The sequence below is a fragment of the Rhinolophus ferrumequinum genome, chromosome 9 (assembly GCF_004115265.2).
Source record: "Rhinolophus ferrumequinum isolate MPI-CBG mRhiFer1 chromosome 9, mRhiFer1_v1.p, whole genome shotgun sequence".
NCBI classification, from domain to species: Eukaryota; Metazoa; Chordata; class Mammalia; order Chiroptera; family Rhinolophidae; genus Rhinolophus; species Rhinolophus ferrumequinum.
In genome coordinates, this window is record NC_046292.1 from 51,628,747 (window position 1) to 51,649,301 (window position 20,555).

At 34.2% G+C, this 20,555-nt stretch overlaps 1 protein-coding gene across 1 annotated transcript in view; it reads left to right on the plus strand.

The window, feature by feature from the left end:
• Positions 1–16,825, plus strand: part of LRRC7 (leucine rich repeat containing 7) — a 364,327-nt gene extending 347,502 nt beyond the window's left edge. Inside the window, 2 exon segments of the mRNA XM_033115988.1 lie at positions 4,296–4,370; positions 15,709–16,825. Of these exon segments, the coding sequence (XP_032971879.1) occupies positions 4,296–4,370; positions 15,709–15,816 (183 nt within the window). The 3' untranslated portion in view covers positions 15,817–16,825.
• The last annotated feature ends 3,730 nt before the right edge of the window (positions 16,826–20,555 follow it).

The window sequence follows — 20,555 nt, forward strand, 5'->3', positions numbered from 1 at the left end:
AGATGCACAATTGCTGGTTTTGAAGATGGTAAATGGGGATGAGGATCATGAGCCAAGAAATGTGGACACTTCCTAGAATTTGGAAAAGAGGAGGAAACATATTCTCCCCTAGATATTCCAGAAAATAATGCAGTCCTGCCAATACATTTGTTTTAGCCCAGTGAGTCCTGTGTTGGATTTCTAACCTACCAAACTGTAAGATAATAAATGTGGGATGTTTTAAGCCACTAAATTTGTTACAGCAGCAATAAAATACAAATGCACATCACCTCATTGAACAAAGGAGCTACTATTTTCCTTCCTTGGGCTAGATAATTTCACTATAATCTTGGGTATATAGTATGTTTCACTAGTTTTGAATGTCCTGTATGGTTTGTCCCATATTTAGCATACTACAAATGTTACAAGAAACTGAACATATTTTAGATCTTGTTAGTAGAGTTATAAAATTGATCAAATGCCATGATTTGGATCTTTGATACATGCAAGGTGGCTTATTGCTCTTTGGAAGGTAGGAGATGGGTTTCCAACAAACAGTAGGAAATTACTGTTCTAATTTTCAGAATACGAATAGTCTTGATAATTCTTCACCAAATTCTCTCCTAAGTATTCAAAAGTATTCTGTCAAAAGTATTCTTTTGAAAACTCAGAAGAAAATGAATTTGTTGAAAGGATGACACACAATGAGCTTTTTCAAAATGCTGTCAAAGTTTTCATATTTCTGGTCAATATTCATCTCAACAGAGCCCACACAGATGGGTTCAGAGTTATTTGGTCTCTTTCATAGCCTGCTGTTTATATACACAAATACAGGGGGAAATCAGGGTGCTGGTCTTTGCAGGCAGTGTTTTGGGAAACAGTCTACCTCCACAAATCATGAATGCCACAGACAATTATCACACATAGCACTTATTGCTATATGTTTCAATTAACATGGCAGTATGCTGTGTGATACCACATGCAGAGAAAAAAGAAAACTATAGCAATGGGTAGTAGCAGTTTCTTAGTGGATGAAGGTTATTGATTGAAAAGAAATATTAAAGCTTTAGAAAACCGCAGTAAATATTTTGGAAGACTCGGGACACATAAGAGAAAGCTTCAAAGCAAGTCTTCAGAACAGTGGTTGAATCCTGCAGAGCTTTGTGATGGATGAAATTAAACCTGCCACAGACATTACATTTGTATCATTTCAGCAGTCAGGCTGTGGGGCGTTCCTAGTTCCTCCCAGCATTACAGATGTGATGGCCATAACTCAGCTCCTGTGGTCTGGATTCATACAAATATTATTAAACTATTCCTGTACAATGAACTAAAGAAAGACAACCAAAATTAAATAAGTAGTACAGACTTTGGCTGCTAGAATAAAATAATAGCTGAAACAACCTTACTTCCAGCACCGAGAGAAGTAGTGGCTAATTTGGGGCAATAATGTCATTCTGCCTGTTGTACAGAGACCTCAATAGCACAGAGAGGGCTATTGAGGTCTCTGTACATACAGCTACTGGGGGGCTGATTGCACATACAGTCTCCTGGATTGATGGAGCATGAGAGTTATATGCCCAGTATGAATAGGACTGTAGGGAGTATATTTGTTTTCACGACCAGTGCCACTCACTGGTCTGTTGGATTAATTACTGTGCCTCATTTAACTGTCCCTTTCAAGCAACCAGTTTTGTTTTTCCTTCTAAATTGACCATTTGTACATCTGAATTGACCAAAGTAATTAGCTGTTTGAGCATCACTCCTAATAGTGCCACATTAACAAAAATTATATATATATCTATATCTATATCTATATATATCTATATATCTATAATATATATAATATCTATATTATACATAATATCTAACATACATATAATATCTATATTATATATATATATATAATTACTTTCTTAATGGTGTAAATAGTACATAATCCTTGTAGAAAATTTAGAAAATACAGATGAGCAAAAAGAAATATATATATTTATTTTATATATATATATATATAATATATATGTCTCTCTATATATAGGTATATGTATATAGGTATATAGTCTCCCATTACTACCACTGTTAATGTTTAGGGATAAGTATATCTTTGCAGATATCTTCCCACACAAATATACCTGTAAACATATTTCAGCAAAAATAGTATCATAACACATATAATGTTTTACAACCTGCTTGTTTCATTAAGCCATAGTGTACTTCTATACCTGCCATCTAGGACTTCATTTCTAATGATCATACATTATTTATTGTATAGATTTACCATAATTTATTTAATCAGTCTCTCATTATTAGACATGTAGGTGTGGTTTGTAATTTTATTATTACAAATAACATGATAAACATATTAGTAAGTGTATGTTGCATATTTGTCCAGTTATTTGCTTAAGATAAGTTCTAGAAGTTGAATTCATAGATGTCGTTTTCCAGCGATTTTGATGCTTATCTGTAGTTTCATCTTTAAATGGGAAGGAAAAGAAATTAAAGAGATTAAACTCTTTGGAAAGATACAAATCACTCAAAAGCCTTAAATGGATAAATTTCACAACTAACTGAAATGCTAAATGAAAACAGACATAGGAGTATTATAATTAGGGTCTGTTTGTTAAACCATTTGCACACACACACATACACACACACACATAAGTTATGGGTTTAAGTGAGAATCTTTAAGTATACATATCAACAAATGAAATTATTTTCTGAATAATAGGCAAAGACATTAAAATATTGTCTTCTATTAATAGTTCTTAAGAATTAAAAAAAAACACAGCGACAGCTATATTGAAATCTAATTCACATACCATAAAATTCACCCTTTTAAAGTGTATAATTAAATGGTTTTTACTATATTCACAGAATTGTGCAACCATTACCACTATCTAATTTCAAAACATTTTTATTACCTTGGAAAGAAACTCTGTACATGTCATTCTCCAGTCCCCTGCTCCCCAGCCTCTGGCAAACACTAATCTGCTTTCCTTTTCTATGTATTTGCATATTCTTGATATTTCATATAAATTGGATAATATATGGCCTTTTGTGACCAGCTTCTTTCACTTAGCATAATGTTTCCAAGGTTCATCCATGTTTTCAGTACTTTATTCCTTTCTACTGCCAAATAATATACCACTGGATAGATGTGCGCATTTTGTTTATCCAATCATCAGTTCATTCTTCAGATCTTGTCACCATCATGATTAAAATACTTCAGTAGCTCCCCAAACTGATAAGCATGTCTATTAAAGGCCCGTCTTAACCAAGCCCCAGCCCACTTTTTGGCCTTATTTCCCATGCTCTTGCACCCCATCCGGTCGCACCCTTCCATCACTACTCCAGTCGTAATAGAACTACTTGCAGTTTCCTAAATGTAACAGGCATTTTCACTATTGTATGTGGTGTTCTTGCTATCTGGAATACCCTTCCACCCCTTATCTGGGTGGACACCTTTCAGTTGTCTTTTTATGATTCAGCTGTCAAGTAAGTGCTCCTCTTAAAAATCCGAACATACCAAGGATAAGCTAAGTGCAACATTTTTCATAATCTATTGTATTTCTATCATAACACTTGTCATACTGCTTTGTAATTGGTGGTTTTCTTTACTTTTCCCTCCCTATATTGTGAGCTCATTGAAACCAGAAATTATATTCTGTATATCTCTAGAACACTAGCAATCAAGGCCTAGATGTGGTAGGCATTCAATAAATGTTGCTTTATATATATGATCAAAAAGAATAATTTGATTATTTTTATAAACTAAGCAATTTAGGGGTTCTGTAATTATGTAAACATACACTTTATATTTAAAATGCAATATTGAAATTTTCTTATGTTTCCTTTGTTCATTTGCATTTTATCTTAAAATTCCCAGGAACATACAGAGTAGTACTCATTAAAATCAACCAGTAATTATGTGTAATTCTAGTAAGGTTATTTAAGTGTGCATTGAATTTATGACCTATCAAATAGAAGACATTTTCAATACAGAATAACTTAAGCCAATTTCAGAAGTTGTACAAAAGATGCTTAGTACCATATTTCAAATGATTTCAGAAAGAAAGAATATGCCATGAAATTAATTTATAAATCATAGGTACACTTTAAAAACAAGATGAGTTTTTTCCTGCAAGTAAACTTGACCTGAAGAGTGGTGTTTTGCTTGTAATACTATAACAATCTTTGAAGTTTACATGTATAAACTGTTTTTAAGCTGTTTTCACTGTATTCTATATGAATAAAAAAATTAAATAGACCTAGTTCTTGATAATGGAATCCTAACCTCTGTTACTTCTGACTTATAGGGTATCTTTGTTACTAGGGTTCAGCCTGACGGACCAGCATCCAACCTACTACAGCCTGGTGATAAGATCCTTCAGGTAAGACAGACGAAAAAACAATGTATTCAAATGCTAACACTGAAACAAATATCTAACCATGTTATTAAGTTGAATGACTTGAATTAAATGATTCTAGTCATTAATTAAACAAGTCTTTCTTACATTGCTTACTTGACTTTATTGTTTTGGGGTTGAGAGATCACAAACCAATTCAGTTTGATAGAATCCAATACCCCCTGTACCTGACCCATGGTAGGTGTGCACATTTTTGTTTAAATGAATGATATTATTTACTAATGTAAGAAAAATTTATACATACAAGAACGATGCATAGTTACCACATATATGTAAGAGAAATGGTGCCCAAATAGGATATCTATGTGACTTTAGATGAGGGAGAAAGGACTGGTTCATATTTAATTTCTCAACAGTAAGCTTATTACTGTTTGAGTGCTGTTAAACACATGGTAGTATCTCTCTACTCTTCCTATTCAGATGTATGAACAAAGTTTAGCTGCATGTAAGGTGACTCTTTAAAATGTATTGTCTGATGGGAAAAGACTCTCTAACTTAGAGTTCTGCATATCGGAAAATGGTCACTCTAGTAAATAGTTAAGTAAACAGCTTAGTATAACCTCATCCATTTTGCTTTCTTTGTCCTTCCTTCTCACTGAATTCATGTCCCATATAAGAGGTGCTTAATCATTTCCTACATCATAGGGAAAAGCTCTTAAGTATCATCAACTTATTTAAGATTCAGTATTTTGACTTATGACCTCAGTAATTTTATATATATATAATTTTGAGATATATATTATGTATTTATAATATGTACCTTAATCAAATAAGGTATCTTAATCAAATAAGGTATCTTAATCACATACCTTAAATAAATTGCTGTATTTACAGTTTCATACTAGTTAAAAAGCATAAATGGCCAATTATACTTCTGAAAGAAAAATGACCAATTCTAAACTGAAATGTGTGTGTGTGTATATATATATATATACATTGCATGCCTTAAGCTTTTATTCTCAGAAATATTTTAAGCGTTTTAAGCTAACTATCAAGATGAAAACTCAAGTTTTCAAAAGTGGTAATTCTCAGAAAAGACTAAGAGCTGCTCCAACCTGTCACAATATCACAGTAGAAATACCATCCAACAGATATGAGTCCATTCCACCAGGCAGAAGAGCAAACCAGCAGTTGGTCTTTTGAGTTTAAAACACTGCAACCAAAAAGACACAAAATAATCTAAAATGGTTCTTTACTACTTTATTATGGAAGTTCTATATTTTTGGATTGCCTAACTAGACCTTTGATCTTAAGCATTTTATATTTTGTCTATGAGACTCACATTCATTATATGTAAATGAACTGTGGCGTATTTATATCTGAGGTCCCTCCAGCTCAAAACTTTATCTGTTCAATAATTTTGTCAATTTCCATGCAAGATGGCCCAAAATAAATTAACAGTGCAACTCCCTCACACTTGGTAAATGCTGCTCTTAAGCCAAGCAAATGACCAGTTTTCTCCTGTACTGAATTTCAGAGAAATTATTTTGAATCTCAGAGTCTGAAAAAAATGTAGCCAGTTAATCTCATATCTCTGACCTACTAGAATGCCAAGCTAGGTAGAGTAGCATTCCATAACTTGAGACAAGTTTGGGGAGTTGCCTTCATCCATGACAGAGGTAGCAAAAGAAATAATTTGCTCTCCAGATTAAAAAAGAAATATATATAAATGGATATTTTTAAATGGCATATCTATCTATAAATAGATGACAGAGAGAGAGAGGGAGAGAGAGAGAGAGATATCCTGTAGGAGAGAAATGAGAATTAAGTTAGTGTCTAGCTGGAGAGTCAGAATACTCTTTTCTGGCTATGAAATTCTAGAAGAGTTAAATGTGGGAACATGGGGGTTTAGTATTTCTAGTCTCTGAGAGCCATAATGTAAGAAGTCGGAAGGAATTGTAAGCCCAATCAGTTGAAAGCGAAAATACTATAGAAGAGCTGCACCTGAGATGTTTCTTCTCTTCACAAATGACTATCAAGGATGTAATATTTTATATTTGCTGTAGAACTCATTTGGATCTAGTATAATAAAATCAAAGTCCATTTTAAGTAAAAAAAAAGAAAAATACACATACCTTAATCAAATAAATTACTGTATTTACAGTTTCATACTAGTTAAAAAGCATAAATGGCCAATTATAGTTCTGAAAGAAAAATGACCAATTCTAAACTGAAATAATTGCCAACATCAGATGCTAAGAGGGCAAATTATGTCTTTGTCTCTTTATATGTAATACTTATTGGCTCTTACTTTAAAGAACACTGGAAAAATGAGTTTATAACATTGAGTTATCTGTCATTTACAAGATCATTAGAATATATCATCACGGGAACAAATTTATTTACAAGCCTTAATGATAATGACCAACCTGGAAAATAAAGGTAAAAGGAAAAAACAATGAACAACAAATGAGCCCCTTAAATGATGGCCGTTATCGAGCTTGATCTAATGCAACAACAAACAGCAAAAGAGATATGAAACAGCAAAATCTTCCTCAAACTCAGCATTTATCAGATAAAAATTATCTCTCTTGTTCTGTAACTCTTTTTACCCACTATTCTCTCCTTATTCTGCTCTGGTATTATGAGCATGTTATTTGAATTATATGAAGATGTGTGCATTAAGGGCTAATGTTAATTAAAATATTTTGAGTTAACAAAACATATTCACATCATTTTCCTAGTCATCTTCCTATAATGGACACACTCTAATGAATGAGCATATTCAAACGACTTCCTGTGCTTATGAAGTCATGTTGTTTTACGACAGCATGGCATGAGGAAAGAGCACTGTGCTAGAGCTGATCCCTCACAGCCCCACTCTGTAAAGCTGAATTACATAAGAGTGAGAGAGAACAAGTAAAAGCACACAGATCATAAAAAACATTATGAGATTGAATCATGTGCATTTGCTGACATTTAACCATTTTTGAAGTGGCAATTATGTTGGTTTAACATCATGGTTTCTTTTTTCTAATGTTCCTTCTAACGTTAAAAAGTTCAGTCTAATTCATTATACATTTTACAATTAAAATATATTTAAATATAGAAAATCTATTAATAACAGTTACTCTGTTGAAAAGATTAATAGACTTTTTAAAAAAATATAGTGTACTTAATAGTTAACATGAGTCTCAGTTATAGCCTAAAGTTCACTTGTAAGTATCTCATTCTATTATAGCACAGTAGTCAACCCCATCCTCTTTCTTTTCCAGCTCCCCATCCCCAAACATGAGCTTAATTATGGCAGGACAAGAGGAATCAAATAATTTATAGATAATTAATGCTATCTAGATATTAATTGTCATCAAAACAGATTTTTTAAAAAAATATAAGGTATATAAATATGACACCCAAACGAAGATAATTTTGTAGTCTCTTCTACCTTGCCATAATTTTAGGAGTTTTAGTATTTGTAATCCAAAATATACTCCTGGTCTATTACTGTACCTATAAGATAGCAAAATAGAGGACCACTTAAGATCTTGCTCCCCGGCATATGTCATCAGTTTGGCTCAAATAAACTCATAAAAATGTAAAAATAAAAAATAAAAAAGAAGAAAAGATACCAAAACAGAATAATCAAAGAGCACATAATTCAAATACACCAGATATTTCCCGTTTTTGTAGTCTTAAAAAACCTTGGCCCTACGATTCATATAGACAATTCAAGAAACCATTCCCAACAAATACCGGTAAGTCTAACAAGTTTCAATTAGTTCTTGGTGGGTTGTTCAGCTCCGAGCACCATATCAAGGCCAAAATCATGGGATTTATCACTGCTCTGTCCCACAACTGCTGACAACTCCACTCTACATCCTTGATTAGTGTCTCATAAGAAGTTGTGTGCCCTCAGGGAGCTCCTAGGGAGACAAGATTCATGCATGCAGTGTTATTAGAAAATGAATAAAGTACTTGATTTTGTAATGTGACTAATAGGTGTTGTAGCAGTGTTAAGAGATATTTCTTGAGATGCAAAGAAGTCGATCACTCACAAGCAAAACACCAAGATGCTGACCCCTCCTGTTCTCACCTCATCAAGTGAATCAGGACCTGAGTGGGAGAGGCAAGACTTGTGTGGCAAGGAACACGGAATTATGGAGATCTGGGTATGGAGGGAATAGAGAAAAGAGAGTTTATTCTTAATGGAGCAGAAGTTATTCCAGGTTTACCAGAGAGGAGGATTAGTAGGAGAAGGTATACCTGTGGGCTAGACTGGCATCAGTCTTCAGGAGCAGAGGTAAGAGACTTGTGCCAGAACCCATTAGTCTGGAGTAGAAAGGAGAGAGTACTGTGGAGGGAGATCCCAGGCATACAGAAAGGAAAACCTTGGATTTTAAAGTTTCTCATGGAGTTGGAGATTCAAACATGGAGATGGGTTGGAGTGGGGATGGGGTAAGGAGGAGATAGCGAGACATAGCTTTCAAGACTCAGAATATGAGAAGGTTAGACTCTCTAGAAGTCTAAATGAAATGTCCGTGGATGGCTGGATCTGTTGCATACAGATACACAGTGCTATTATCTGTATACAACCACTGAATCAAACCTTCCTTGTCTGAATGGAAGTTTTCTACCTCTTTTAATGACCAGTAGTAGGTTTGGTTGGCTGCTAACAGTTTTACCTACCTCACTTAGCTAAAGCTTATTTATTCAACAACTTCAGCTATCAGGAACAAAAACAAAAACTAGAAAACAAACAAAATGCTTCTGAGAAGGCATAATTAATGCTACGAAATCCATACACTAAATCTCGTGCTTTTTGCTCATACAAGAGACTTCATTTCATACTTGGAGCCTCTTCCCTAGTTTTCCAGGCAACCAAGGGGAAAGCCTCTGCGTTCAGGCACATTGCCAAAAGCAAGATGTCATAGCTGACAGATTCACTCACCAGGAAAAGAGAGACACTTCTTTTTAAAGGCAAAACCAAAATTTAACAAGTATAGCAGAGTCATTCAGTATAGAACAGCATTTTCCAGTGGTATGTCTTAGATACCTTAAAAACCAAAAAATCCCTTAGTGACATAAGTTTCAGAGCCACCTGAGATTCTGTGCCTTATTTCATATTTCACAGTGTACGAAGCATATTAAGAACCTAGTAAATCTTAGAAACTTATATTTCCCAACATATTTCACAATACAATCCTTTTTACTAACAACATCAATTAACCACATCCACAAAACACACTTTTGAAAGTGTTTCTTATAGAAGCAACTAACTGGGCCCACGGCTTTATTTCAGAGAGTGCAATATATTCATAATTTGTGAGTCATTAAGAATGGGTTAGCGTATGTTCATTTCTCTTACTTATTTTTTTATTTCTACCCCAAAAAGCTATAAATGGTAAAGAGTGAAAATTTTTTGTTATGGTTAAAATGAGGTGTGGGACCCTTACAGAAATCAACTTTCGGTATTTGGAAATTTCACTAAAGCATTTCCCAACAAGGCCAAATAAAATAATGCTTTTCTATATTTGATCTTATTCGATGGTTGAAAATTCAACAACACCAGAGAGGTAGAGGGGAAAGTGGGCAAGGGAGGATGAGAGGGGTGCAGTAATCACGTGACTCTTAGTGTTGAGAATAATTATTGCTTAGAATGGTATAATACATTTAAGAAATAGAATTTTTTTAAATGGTTTGATTAGATGACAACCAAAAATAAATTTAAATAATGTGTATGGTATTATATGCCATATCTTTATTCATTTCATTTTGTTCATGATATAGAAAGTTCAGCACAGATTACTAATAAAAGACTTGGAAATATGGTACTTTTTGCAAATCAAAAAATATGCATATTATAAGTATGAAGTCCAACAATGAAAACCAATAGAGACAAGTTAATTTCATTAGGCTGGCTCTAACTTCCATAAGTTGGCTAAAATGAAAAGAACATTAATTAAGCACCTACATTGTCTTATTTATATCACACAACAAATCTGCAAGATATCCATTGTTGACAGAAGTTAAATAACTTATTTGAGCTTCTTTCATTTACAATGCTGATGTTACTGAAGCAAATTTTATTGATAGCATCCTATTCATCACATTTTCTATTTATTTATTTGGAAAATACACATTAAATGCCTACTATGTACAAATAACCACTATTGTGCCAAGGAATGTGAGCAATGGAATAGGAAATGTAACAAAATTCCTTCCTTTACACAGCCTGGTCCAGAAAATAGACAAGCCCAAAATTACACAGAGCAGAAAACAAAGGAGAAAGAGAAACAGGAAAGAGCTGACTAGCAAACATTTAATTAAGTGAACGCCTAGTCTATCTTCCTTTAAGACCAAGCTCTTCACCAAACCAGAGACCAATCTGGCTACAAAGAGTCCCCTGAAAATGAAAGGTTGCTTTTGCAGCTATTTTTTTGTGGCAAAAATAAAAGGAATAAAGCGTAGCTTGTCAGGGTACTGCTTTGCAAACCAAGGTAGGGAATTCAATTGTTAAGGGCGTCCCTTCAATATGTTTGATAAGAAGAAAACAGGCATTCTAAAATCAGAACAGATAAATAAGCAACTATCTTCAAGATTACTACTTATTGTTCTACACCTTCATTTCTATACAAATGATTCAGTCTTCAGTTGAGTCTATTTTATCTAGTCATGTCTTTTTTGAGCCTGAATTCGTGAAACATTTAAGCTGCAGTACATGTGGCACTTAAGACAAAAGAGAAATTCTTATGTATGTTTTATTCTACAAACATTTTTTTAATACTACAGGAAAAGCCATTAAGATGTCAAACTCTCTCACACTTAAAAAGGGCAATATAAATTTTTTCATGTGAACTCTCTAAGAATTTAATGCTATCGTTTTTGATAAAAAGAAAATGTTTAAAAATGACTCGGCATAAAATCAGTATAGTATTGATTATGCAGTATATTCAGCCCTAAATAGATCCCAATATTTAATGAGAGTACTCTATCAGATTAAAATACTGAAAAGGGAATGAATTCCAGACAGTTACTGTGAAACATAATTATAATTATCTGAGATTCCCACTGTTTCTGATAATGCCTCTCTGTCAGGATTAGACATGAAAGCTTGTCCTTCAAGCTCTAATTTGGTTGCTGCATTTTTTCCCCTCATCCCAAGAACTATTCAACCACAAGTAATTAATGTACTAATATATATCTAATGTACAAAATACATGTGCATTGACCCTTTAAATGTTTGTCCCTTGATGGTGAGTTTAAATCAAACAAGAATCCCATGCCCATGTTTCTAATCCCATTGCTTTTTTGGGTTCTAAAAAGAGTTATGCTTTCATTGGATCATCCCACCAATGCTGTGGCCAAGCTTTCCCAGAGACTGGTTTTTAAGTTTAGAGCTTTGAATAATCAGGATACCACAGAATTCCTAGGAGAATTACAGCATCATCTGGAGAATATCTGCAGTATAAACATCCATAATTTATTGACTTAACAAAACATTTACCAGAAGGAAATCAAAGATAAATCCAGGAAGGACCAAGAGGATGAAATCCAGAAACTAAGTGTGTTTTACAGTAAACTGATGAGCTGTAATTGCAAAGCTCTACGTTTTGTTGGAATTACAAATATTTTTTATGTCCAAATAATGATAAATTATAATTAAAAAAACATTTTGTGGCACAGATGTCAAGTGGGATTACAATAAAGAGGATATATTTTAAAAATAAAAAAAGATTATAGTGAAATGTTCCTTTATCCTTTCAAATTAGCTAAAGCCAGAAACCCATTAATTACATGAAGGATGAAATTTTCAGAATATCTTTTCTTTCCTGGATTGTTTTCTTATTATCTTCATTTTGAGTTAATAACCATTCATTTATTTCTCATTTTTCATTACTTGCAATTTCCTCACAATTGCACACATTATATTGTAATCCATGATGAACTATGTATTTATATAAAACACATATGTAACCAAACATGGCAATATATTTCAATAATTTACCACGTATTCTTAAAATCATCTTATGCTTTTATACAATGCATATCTTCAAAATATCAAATGCATAAATATAAATTATATTCATTTATTTTTCAAAGCATTATTGGATTTATACTCCATAACTAATATTGCCTAGTACCGGCCTTCATTTCTTCAGCTCTTCTATTCACACACACAAAGCAACCATGAAATCTTGCTTGTTGACATATTGTGATTTTTCTGGTCTTCATTTTCATTGGAAAAGCCCTACACAAAGTCAGTAAACATAATTTTCTGATCACTTGTCTGAACTTCTCAAAATGTAAGCCGTTTCTCTAGAACTGAGATTCTATCTTCTCCTTCCATTCAAACCCTTCTTCTAGCTCCCTCTGTGATTGCCTCTGCTGGCATATGGCCTAATACAATGTTCCATATAAAGAAATAGCTGAATGAATATTTAAAAAAAATAAATTCATTGAATGAACCTAAAGCATTTGTTACAACCTCACAACATCCAATGAAACAAGTTGTGTCGAGATACAGAGAGTTGGCTACTGTGACATAAATTCCCGCGTAGCCACTAGCTGTGTGGGAGCTGGGTCATTTCATGGAATCTCTCTGATTCTTACATTTTCATTTTTTAAAACGTTAGGCTTAACTAAACAAGAAACAAAAGTTCCTTCCTCTAACATTCTCTCCTTCTCTTCTTGTGGCTTAGTGAAAATGGTATTTCTTAAATTCAGGAAAGTAATAGTGAAGGGATATTCACAGTAAGACCTAACATTTATTGATTGATTGATTGTTTATAGTGTGCCGGGCCTATCCTACACACTTGACATATATTAATTCATTTAATATTTAATAAACTTTCTAAAATGACGTGCTTTCACTCTTTCTAATCCCTTCTGTTATTTTGACGCTATGCTCAGGCAGATCCATAGTGTGGTCTTTCAAACAGTCCTCTTGAGGGTCACCAAAACTCTGGTTTAGATCCTAAACAGTTTGGGGGACTAGAATGACAGAGTCCTAATGTTCGACTCATTGATCTAATTTATCAATCTGCTTATTTCCTTCTGGGAAACCAGCTCAATGTTTGTGTATCCAACTATATAGTCCCCATTTGCACTTAAAAAGCATGAAAATTAAAGGTGATGCTTTGAAGCTATATTGAAAGCTAAGTTATGCGAGGGGTCTCCCTAGCCTGGAATCAGAACCTGGACTGTGGTTCTGAACATCTTGAAGTCTGGTTTATTGGGAACAGACCCAGATTCAAAGCCAAAATTAATCTGACTATGCCTTTTCCCTGCTCTTTTCTCTGTGCTACAAAAAGTTAAGGTGAATTGGGGGGCCACTAGAAAATGCTTGATTTTCTTGGATTTCCCGCTACCTTTATGAGCGTTCTACCTTGATCTTCTTCAGGATGATGCTTCCCAGTTCTCTTCCTGCCTAGGTCTCTTACAAACCCAGGTTTCCTATTTTCTCCCCTCAATGCGTTGGTCTCTGTGAGAACCCCTATTCTTTGGTATAGACATCAGGCTAAAGCCAGCTTTCTGCCATCCTTTGGCAGAAAGGATTTGTCACTTTTCCCTCCCTCACTTCAGACAGATTTTCCTGGATACCCAGGTCAACAGTAAACTCTTTCAGTTCTGCTCTACATATCCAAACTGCGGGCAACCCCACCCTGCTCCCTGAGTTAGAGATCCTTTCATTCACATACTCCCTTTTAAACGTATCTTCAGATAAATCTCTCAGGATTCCATGTGGTTAGTACCAAGCTGTAGTAAAACCTAATCTCTGTTGCTAATGCCACCACTCTGACCTCCTTCCTGAGCTCCAATCTCTTCTTTCTAAACCTGTGATTAACATTCCTGTATTGTCAGCACCACAAACTCCATTGTCTTCCCAACGAAGCTTGCTGTTCCTCCAAGTTTTCCGTTTTCTGTTTAGGGCGTCATAATTTGATTCTTGTTTGTTTCTTATTCCCTTGTTCAATCAGGTGCCAAACTTAGAGATTCTGCCCTACAATTTTTCTCCTTTTTAATCTGTGTCCTCTCAAGGCTCCTGGCACTGCCCTAGCAGACAGTCTGCCTTAGTCTTTCTACTTTTGAGAAAGCTCACAAATGGCTACAACAGCTCAATTTAGCCAGAGTCAAAATTATAATGAGAGATTCGGCACTTCTATACATCATCATATAGGCCTGAATGTTATTTCTACTCGTATTTTTGGAACAAGCTCAATTAAATCTGATAGGAATCTGAATGAGAATCATGGCTTTGCAACCACTGGTCTCTGGGCACAATCCCCCCTCCAACTCCCGCCTCTGTCTCCCTGGCTCTCTCATCCTCTAGTTCTCTCTCTATCTCTCCGAAAGAGTTCTGTTTAAATGTTTTACATATTGGGCCATCTCTCTTCCTTATGAAGAAAAGGATCGATGAGCTAACCCTATGACCTATGAAGCCCTATCATATTAGCTTATCTTTACGGTTGCTTCTTATGCTAAATAAAGCCCAGGGTCTAAATGCGTATTTTTATTTTAAAATTCTCACAAAATAATGATTACATATGTGAATCATCTTAAAACTCTTTTTCCTGAATGGACTGTTGCAGAATTTACCTGAAATAGCCAACTGTTCACATGTCCAGGGCTTGAAGGACACTCCAGGCTTTAGACTACTCAGGGAGTTATGGTCTTTTGCTAACCACACTTACCAGGTGTGTGTACTAGGAAACTCCTTTATTAAATGCCTCAGATAAACAGCTGCCTTGGAAATTTTCCCTCTATTCCAGAGGGATGGATTTCTTAGCTATATGAGATTTAGAACCACTAGTGTAGATAATAAATATACTTGCATTTAGCAATGCAGGGAATAAAAATCTCTTTCATATAAAAATGTATAAACTAAGAACTTTTCAGAGAGTCAAAGTAAGATTTAATTATACTATGAGTGTCCAGTCATGTTTTGTATGACTGAAATATTTGACCATACTGATGGGTTTATATCAGAGATTATATAACAAGAAGGCAATGGTCCTATGGACACTTGAGAACCATCTCAACCAAGTCCCTGAAAAAACAAAACAGCTAGAAAATTTCATGTGCATCTATCTCTTATTCACCTACGTGTCCATATAAATAGCACAGTGGCTAAGACTAGGACAGTCCTAGGTAGGACATACAAGGCACTTGATAAATATTTGTTTAATTAATAAATTGAGTTGAAGCTGGGTGAAATTAATTAAGTTGTTTCCATATTTGTGAATTTTTAAAACTGATAACTTTTGGTTGCACAATACTCCTTTGAATCTCATGATTAGAAACTGATAAAGTGATAAACAAGTGTCTTGTATTGATTGCCTTTGTTTTATTTGTGTGTTTACAGGCAAATGGACATAGTTTTGTACATATGGAACATGAAAAAGCTGTATTACTACTGAAGAGTTTCCAGAACACAGTAGACCTAGTTATTCAACGTGAGCTTACTGTCTAAATATTTTTTATAAATAGTGAAGATACGTCTAGCCAGACCTAATGTTCAAAAATAAATTTATACATAGAAACAAATTTTGCCAATTGCTGGACCAATGGCAAACATTAGTGCCAAATGTATAATACTATATGTTAGCACTGATCATCCTTAAAAATGTTAACTATATAAATATGATGTTCATGTGGTTATGTATTAGTTTTAATTGTCAGCCTTTGGCTGTGCATTGGTGCAGTTTTGTTTTTATTTTTTTGTTTTCTTTTTTTTTTAACCAAATAAGTTTCTTCTCAAAGTGGATTTCATATAATTTCGGAGCACGGAAGCACACATAAGCTCTTTACGAATTCTGCTCTCCATCAAAGACACTGCCTCAAAGTTGTATATGCCTTTATATAGAAAATACAAATATAAGGAATAATAATTCCCATACAATATTTCTAGCACAAAGTATATGTTGGCATATATACAAAAAGAATATAGAGCAAAACAATATTTTCATAAACTAAACATCTCGGATTGAGAAAGAAAATATATCTTAAAATAAGACTTTACTATATTGAATCTTTTTCAATAAAAATTACATGATAATGCCTTATGAAAGTAACTGTACATATGGTATAAAATGTTTATACTTGGTTCCATATTCATTTGCTAAATTCTCATAAAACAGAGAGAAATATTTCATAAATTAGCCATTTATCTCTGGGACCTGAATAAAAAAATAGTACAAACCAATTTATTGAATACCTTTAGCTAATTACAATACATGTAGAGTTAAAATACACACTAAAGGCCATTGCAGATAAATCTTTTTCACCACAAATTTAAGCAGTGAATGATGGGTGGCAGGAAATGTATTGCTTTATTTCATTCAAGTTTATATTGATTATAAACTGTAGCCCCTGTGATTTCTTTACTTGTAAATGTGGAATTTATTTGTGTGTGCTTTATCTAATTTGCTACTTTTAAACAATTTAAAATGAGTTTGGGGGATTGATAAAATTTATCATTAAGGAAGACTGTTGTTAGAAAGTTATGGTTGGAGATTTAAAAACTTTGGTATTTAAATATGAAACTTCAAATATAATTTCTCAGAGCTATAGTCTACCTGTATTATTAATTTCAGTACCTGCTTTTGTAGGCAGAAATAAGAAATACTTTTTTTCCAAAAAAGACTCAAAGTATATAAAATCTTGAATTTTGTGTCACTGGAGAGAAAGACAAGTATAGTAGTTAACATAGAATTAGTTATTTTTACATTGGAACTGTTTTCCTCTATAAATGACCAATTCATTTTATAATCCTTTGAAATATTTATTTTATATATTAGTCATTAATTTTATTAAAATATTAATTTGAAATTCCAGAATAATTTCCCAGAGTTGGTTGTTTGAATTCTTTCTCATATTTCCATATAGTTCTTTAAAAATCCATATGTAATAAATTTTCATGCTAGAATTTTAAGTATTCTATTAGAATTTTCACAGTAGTGTCACATATTGATGTCACCAAAGCTCTGAGAATAATATTTGTAAGTTAATTGTTTTATGGGGACATTGAAAATATTGTATTTTTGTAGGGTCTATTAAAATGAATGTCACTTATTAGAAGTACAGTGGTATTTTTTGGTAGTAGAATTTGTCAGTTGAAGACAAATGATACTTCACTTTATAGATGATGCACTAATTTTGATGTTGCTTTATGTCAGGATGACATTATACCATGATTTTATAGAGTTTCACATTTAACAAAGAATTAAATGATTGGCCTATTTAATATGTTTCCCAGAAGTAACTTTTAAATGCATTTTAATATATTTACAGTTTCTGATGAGAAATGTTTTTCAGAGCCTAATTTCCTTTGTCAAAAACTTGCACCAAACCACCATATCCAGCCCCTATTATAGGATGATCATCATTAATCAAAGATAGGGGCCCTCATTGTCATCACAAGATCACTTAAAGGAAAAACAAACTCACAGTTGTAGTTTAGTGACAATGAAGCATCTGAAATCAGCCCATCAGTTCTGGTTCATCTTTTACAGGAGAGGTGGGAGAAGAGCCAGATATAGGACTTCCCAAGTCTTTTCTCTAATGTTAGGTTTCCACAGCAACTCCAGGGCTTCAGGAGAAGCTTCTGAGGCACAAAGCTGAGAGGATCATGATCCTAGTAAACACCTCTGCCACTCCTGATGTGACAACATTATCTTGGTCAATGCGTTAACCCTTCCTGTTCTGCAGTTCAGAAAAAGGGATCCCTGACCAACTGGAAAAGAAATCTGATGTGCCAAAGCACCTCATTGTCAATTGTACTGCCATGCTGCATACTGAGAAAAGGCAGGGAATAATGAAAAGAGGCATTTTTTTTTAGGTTGACTGAAAAAAAGAAAAAAATCACTAAACACTTGAGGGGGGAATAAAATCTAATTGAGTCCATAGTTGACCAAACCAATAATACATTGATTTTTGAGTATTGACTTTTTTGGAGTAACTGGCTTTGCTGCCAGAAATAAGAATCTGGTTTATGTGAACAAAAGCAAACAAACAAAAAGCAAAACAAAGCAAGAACGTTAAAGTTGTGCCTTTTAAAAAAGAACAATCAAAACAACAAAAATATGGAACTCATGATGACTCCAAGAGACTCTACCTCTTGGTGTTTAATTTTTATTAGAATCTTCCTGCTGAGGGAGCTGTCTATATCTGATGGATCAGTAAGACAATGGAGGGGAATGAGAAAAATCAGAGGTGGAAAGAACAAACACTGAAAATTATTAGTAAAATTGCTGCAGGTTTTACAAACCAAATAGGCATTAGTGGACAATTTTTAAAACTATTTACATGGCTTATAACATGTTGTCACAAAGCTCTCTTACCATAATTTCAGCCTTCCAGACAACACAAGTCACCTAAACAAAATTGATAATTTCAAAATGTAAGTGTACTTTTGACAAGGAATAATCAAAGTATGACTAGAAATATTTATATCACGCTAATTTATTGCTCATTGAAACCTATAAAATAGATGTGTCCCAGTTAATTAGAATAGTAATTAGACATCAAATTACATGGACATTGTTTCTGGGCCTTACTTGGATTACCACCTTCAAGATGGAAAGCACTTTTAAAGAGAGGGTGACAAATCAGCCTTAATTTGTCTTTAACCTTGAAGATGATCACACACATATCACTAATATAATTGCTTGTTTAAAGTAGGACTGAAATATTTTTTTTTAACCAGCAGAGCTAAAGACAGAATATTCCGAGGGAGGAAATCATTGAAGAAATTAGATTTATATATACAAATATTAAGCGAAAAGTATCTGAATTTGCCAAAATGATTGGACAAAGGAAGCCAGAAAAACATTTTACTTTTAATCATAAAATCTATTTAATATCTCCACCACAATTTAAAGCTTTGGAAAAATAGTGTGTTTGCCAATTTGTCCTTTCATTAGCTTTTAATGCTGTCCTCAATCAATTTGTGCCCCTCATTGGCACACAGATCAAGAATGTCTATTCTGATGAACGGTCTTATCATGAGGTCACAATATAGCATCACTAGAGAAACAGCCATGTTGGTAGAGAACTGCCACTCTGAGTCTTTGGTAAATTCAATCAGACAACGTGTTTGACTGATTCCCGATATACTGACCAAGCAGCAGGTTTATCGAAACACTGGGTCAGGAACAAGTTATGCAAATAATGAAATCCCATAAGTTGAGAAGATGGGTCCTTCATCTAGTATCAAGAAAAGCAGGGTTGAGGTTCCAGTAAAGTTCCTTTCACAGAAATGCTAGATCCCGCAAAAGCTTAATAAAATGTTCAAACACTGGGTTGGCAATGTCCTTCTCTTATGGTTGTAGTTATCTGATGATCTAGGAAATTGGAGGGAAATCTTCAGACACGAGATCACTTGCATGAACTTTTCTCCTTATCAATACAACCACCTTCCATTAAGAAAAGCATCCTGCCGTGGCCCAGGATATATCCCCATCATTCCGCAAGACCATCCCCCACGTATCCATGATAGCAAGAAAATAGAATGTGGGCTGTGGGAAAATACATGTGCCCCATAGAAAGCATGTGGATTAATATTATAGGAGATCCTGCGCATCAGCTGTCCTGTGCATTCTTTCAGCTCTATTTGATCTCAACAATTCAGAGAATGTATTTTCTGAAACACCCCACTATGCAAAACTAAGGCATATGCAGTCAAGCTTTCTAGTTATATGCTGAACATTCTGTGGGCATTTCTGTTTCTAGCGTATAAAACTGACCTCTCCTCATTGCTGCTGTTGCTGCTATAGATCCATCCCTGTGATGTTCCAAAGGCAGTGGACGGCTGTCTCTATCCTGCTGATACAAGGATAAGAGGCCCCCTTAGAGTTCTAACTGTCCGGAGACCCTTGAGTATCAGTGGATGGTCCCAGCTTCCTGTTTGGGAGAAACTTTCTTGGGTGATCAAGGAACCTGGAGTAGTAGCATTCTCTGACAACAGCAAAGCTTGTGGATAACGGTGAGGGTGGCAATGTCTTCATAGAACTTTGTTTCCACATCTGTTTTTAAAGTGTTGAATTTTTACCATTTTACCATATCGAGGACCTTCTCGGAGCCTCCTAGCTGATTGTTACTGGAATAGGTTTCAATCTTCCTCCCCTTTGACACTGTCTGCAAGAGAATGGTTTGGAAACATTCTCCTGTGAGGTTATAAATTGTGCAACTTCTGCTTTGGAGAATTCAGAG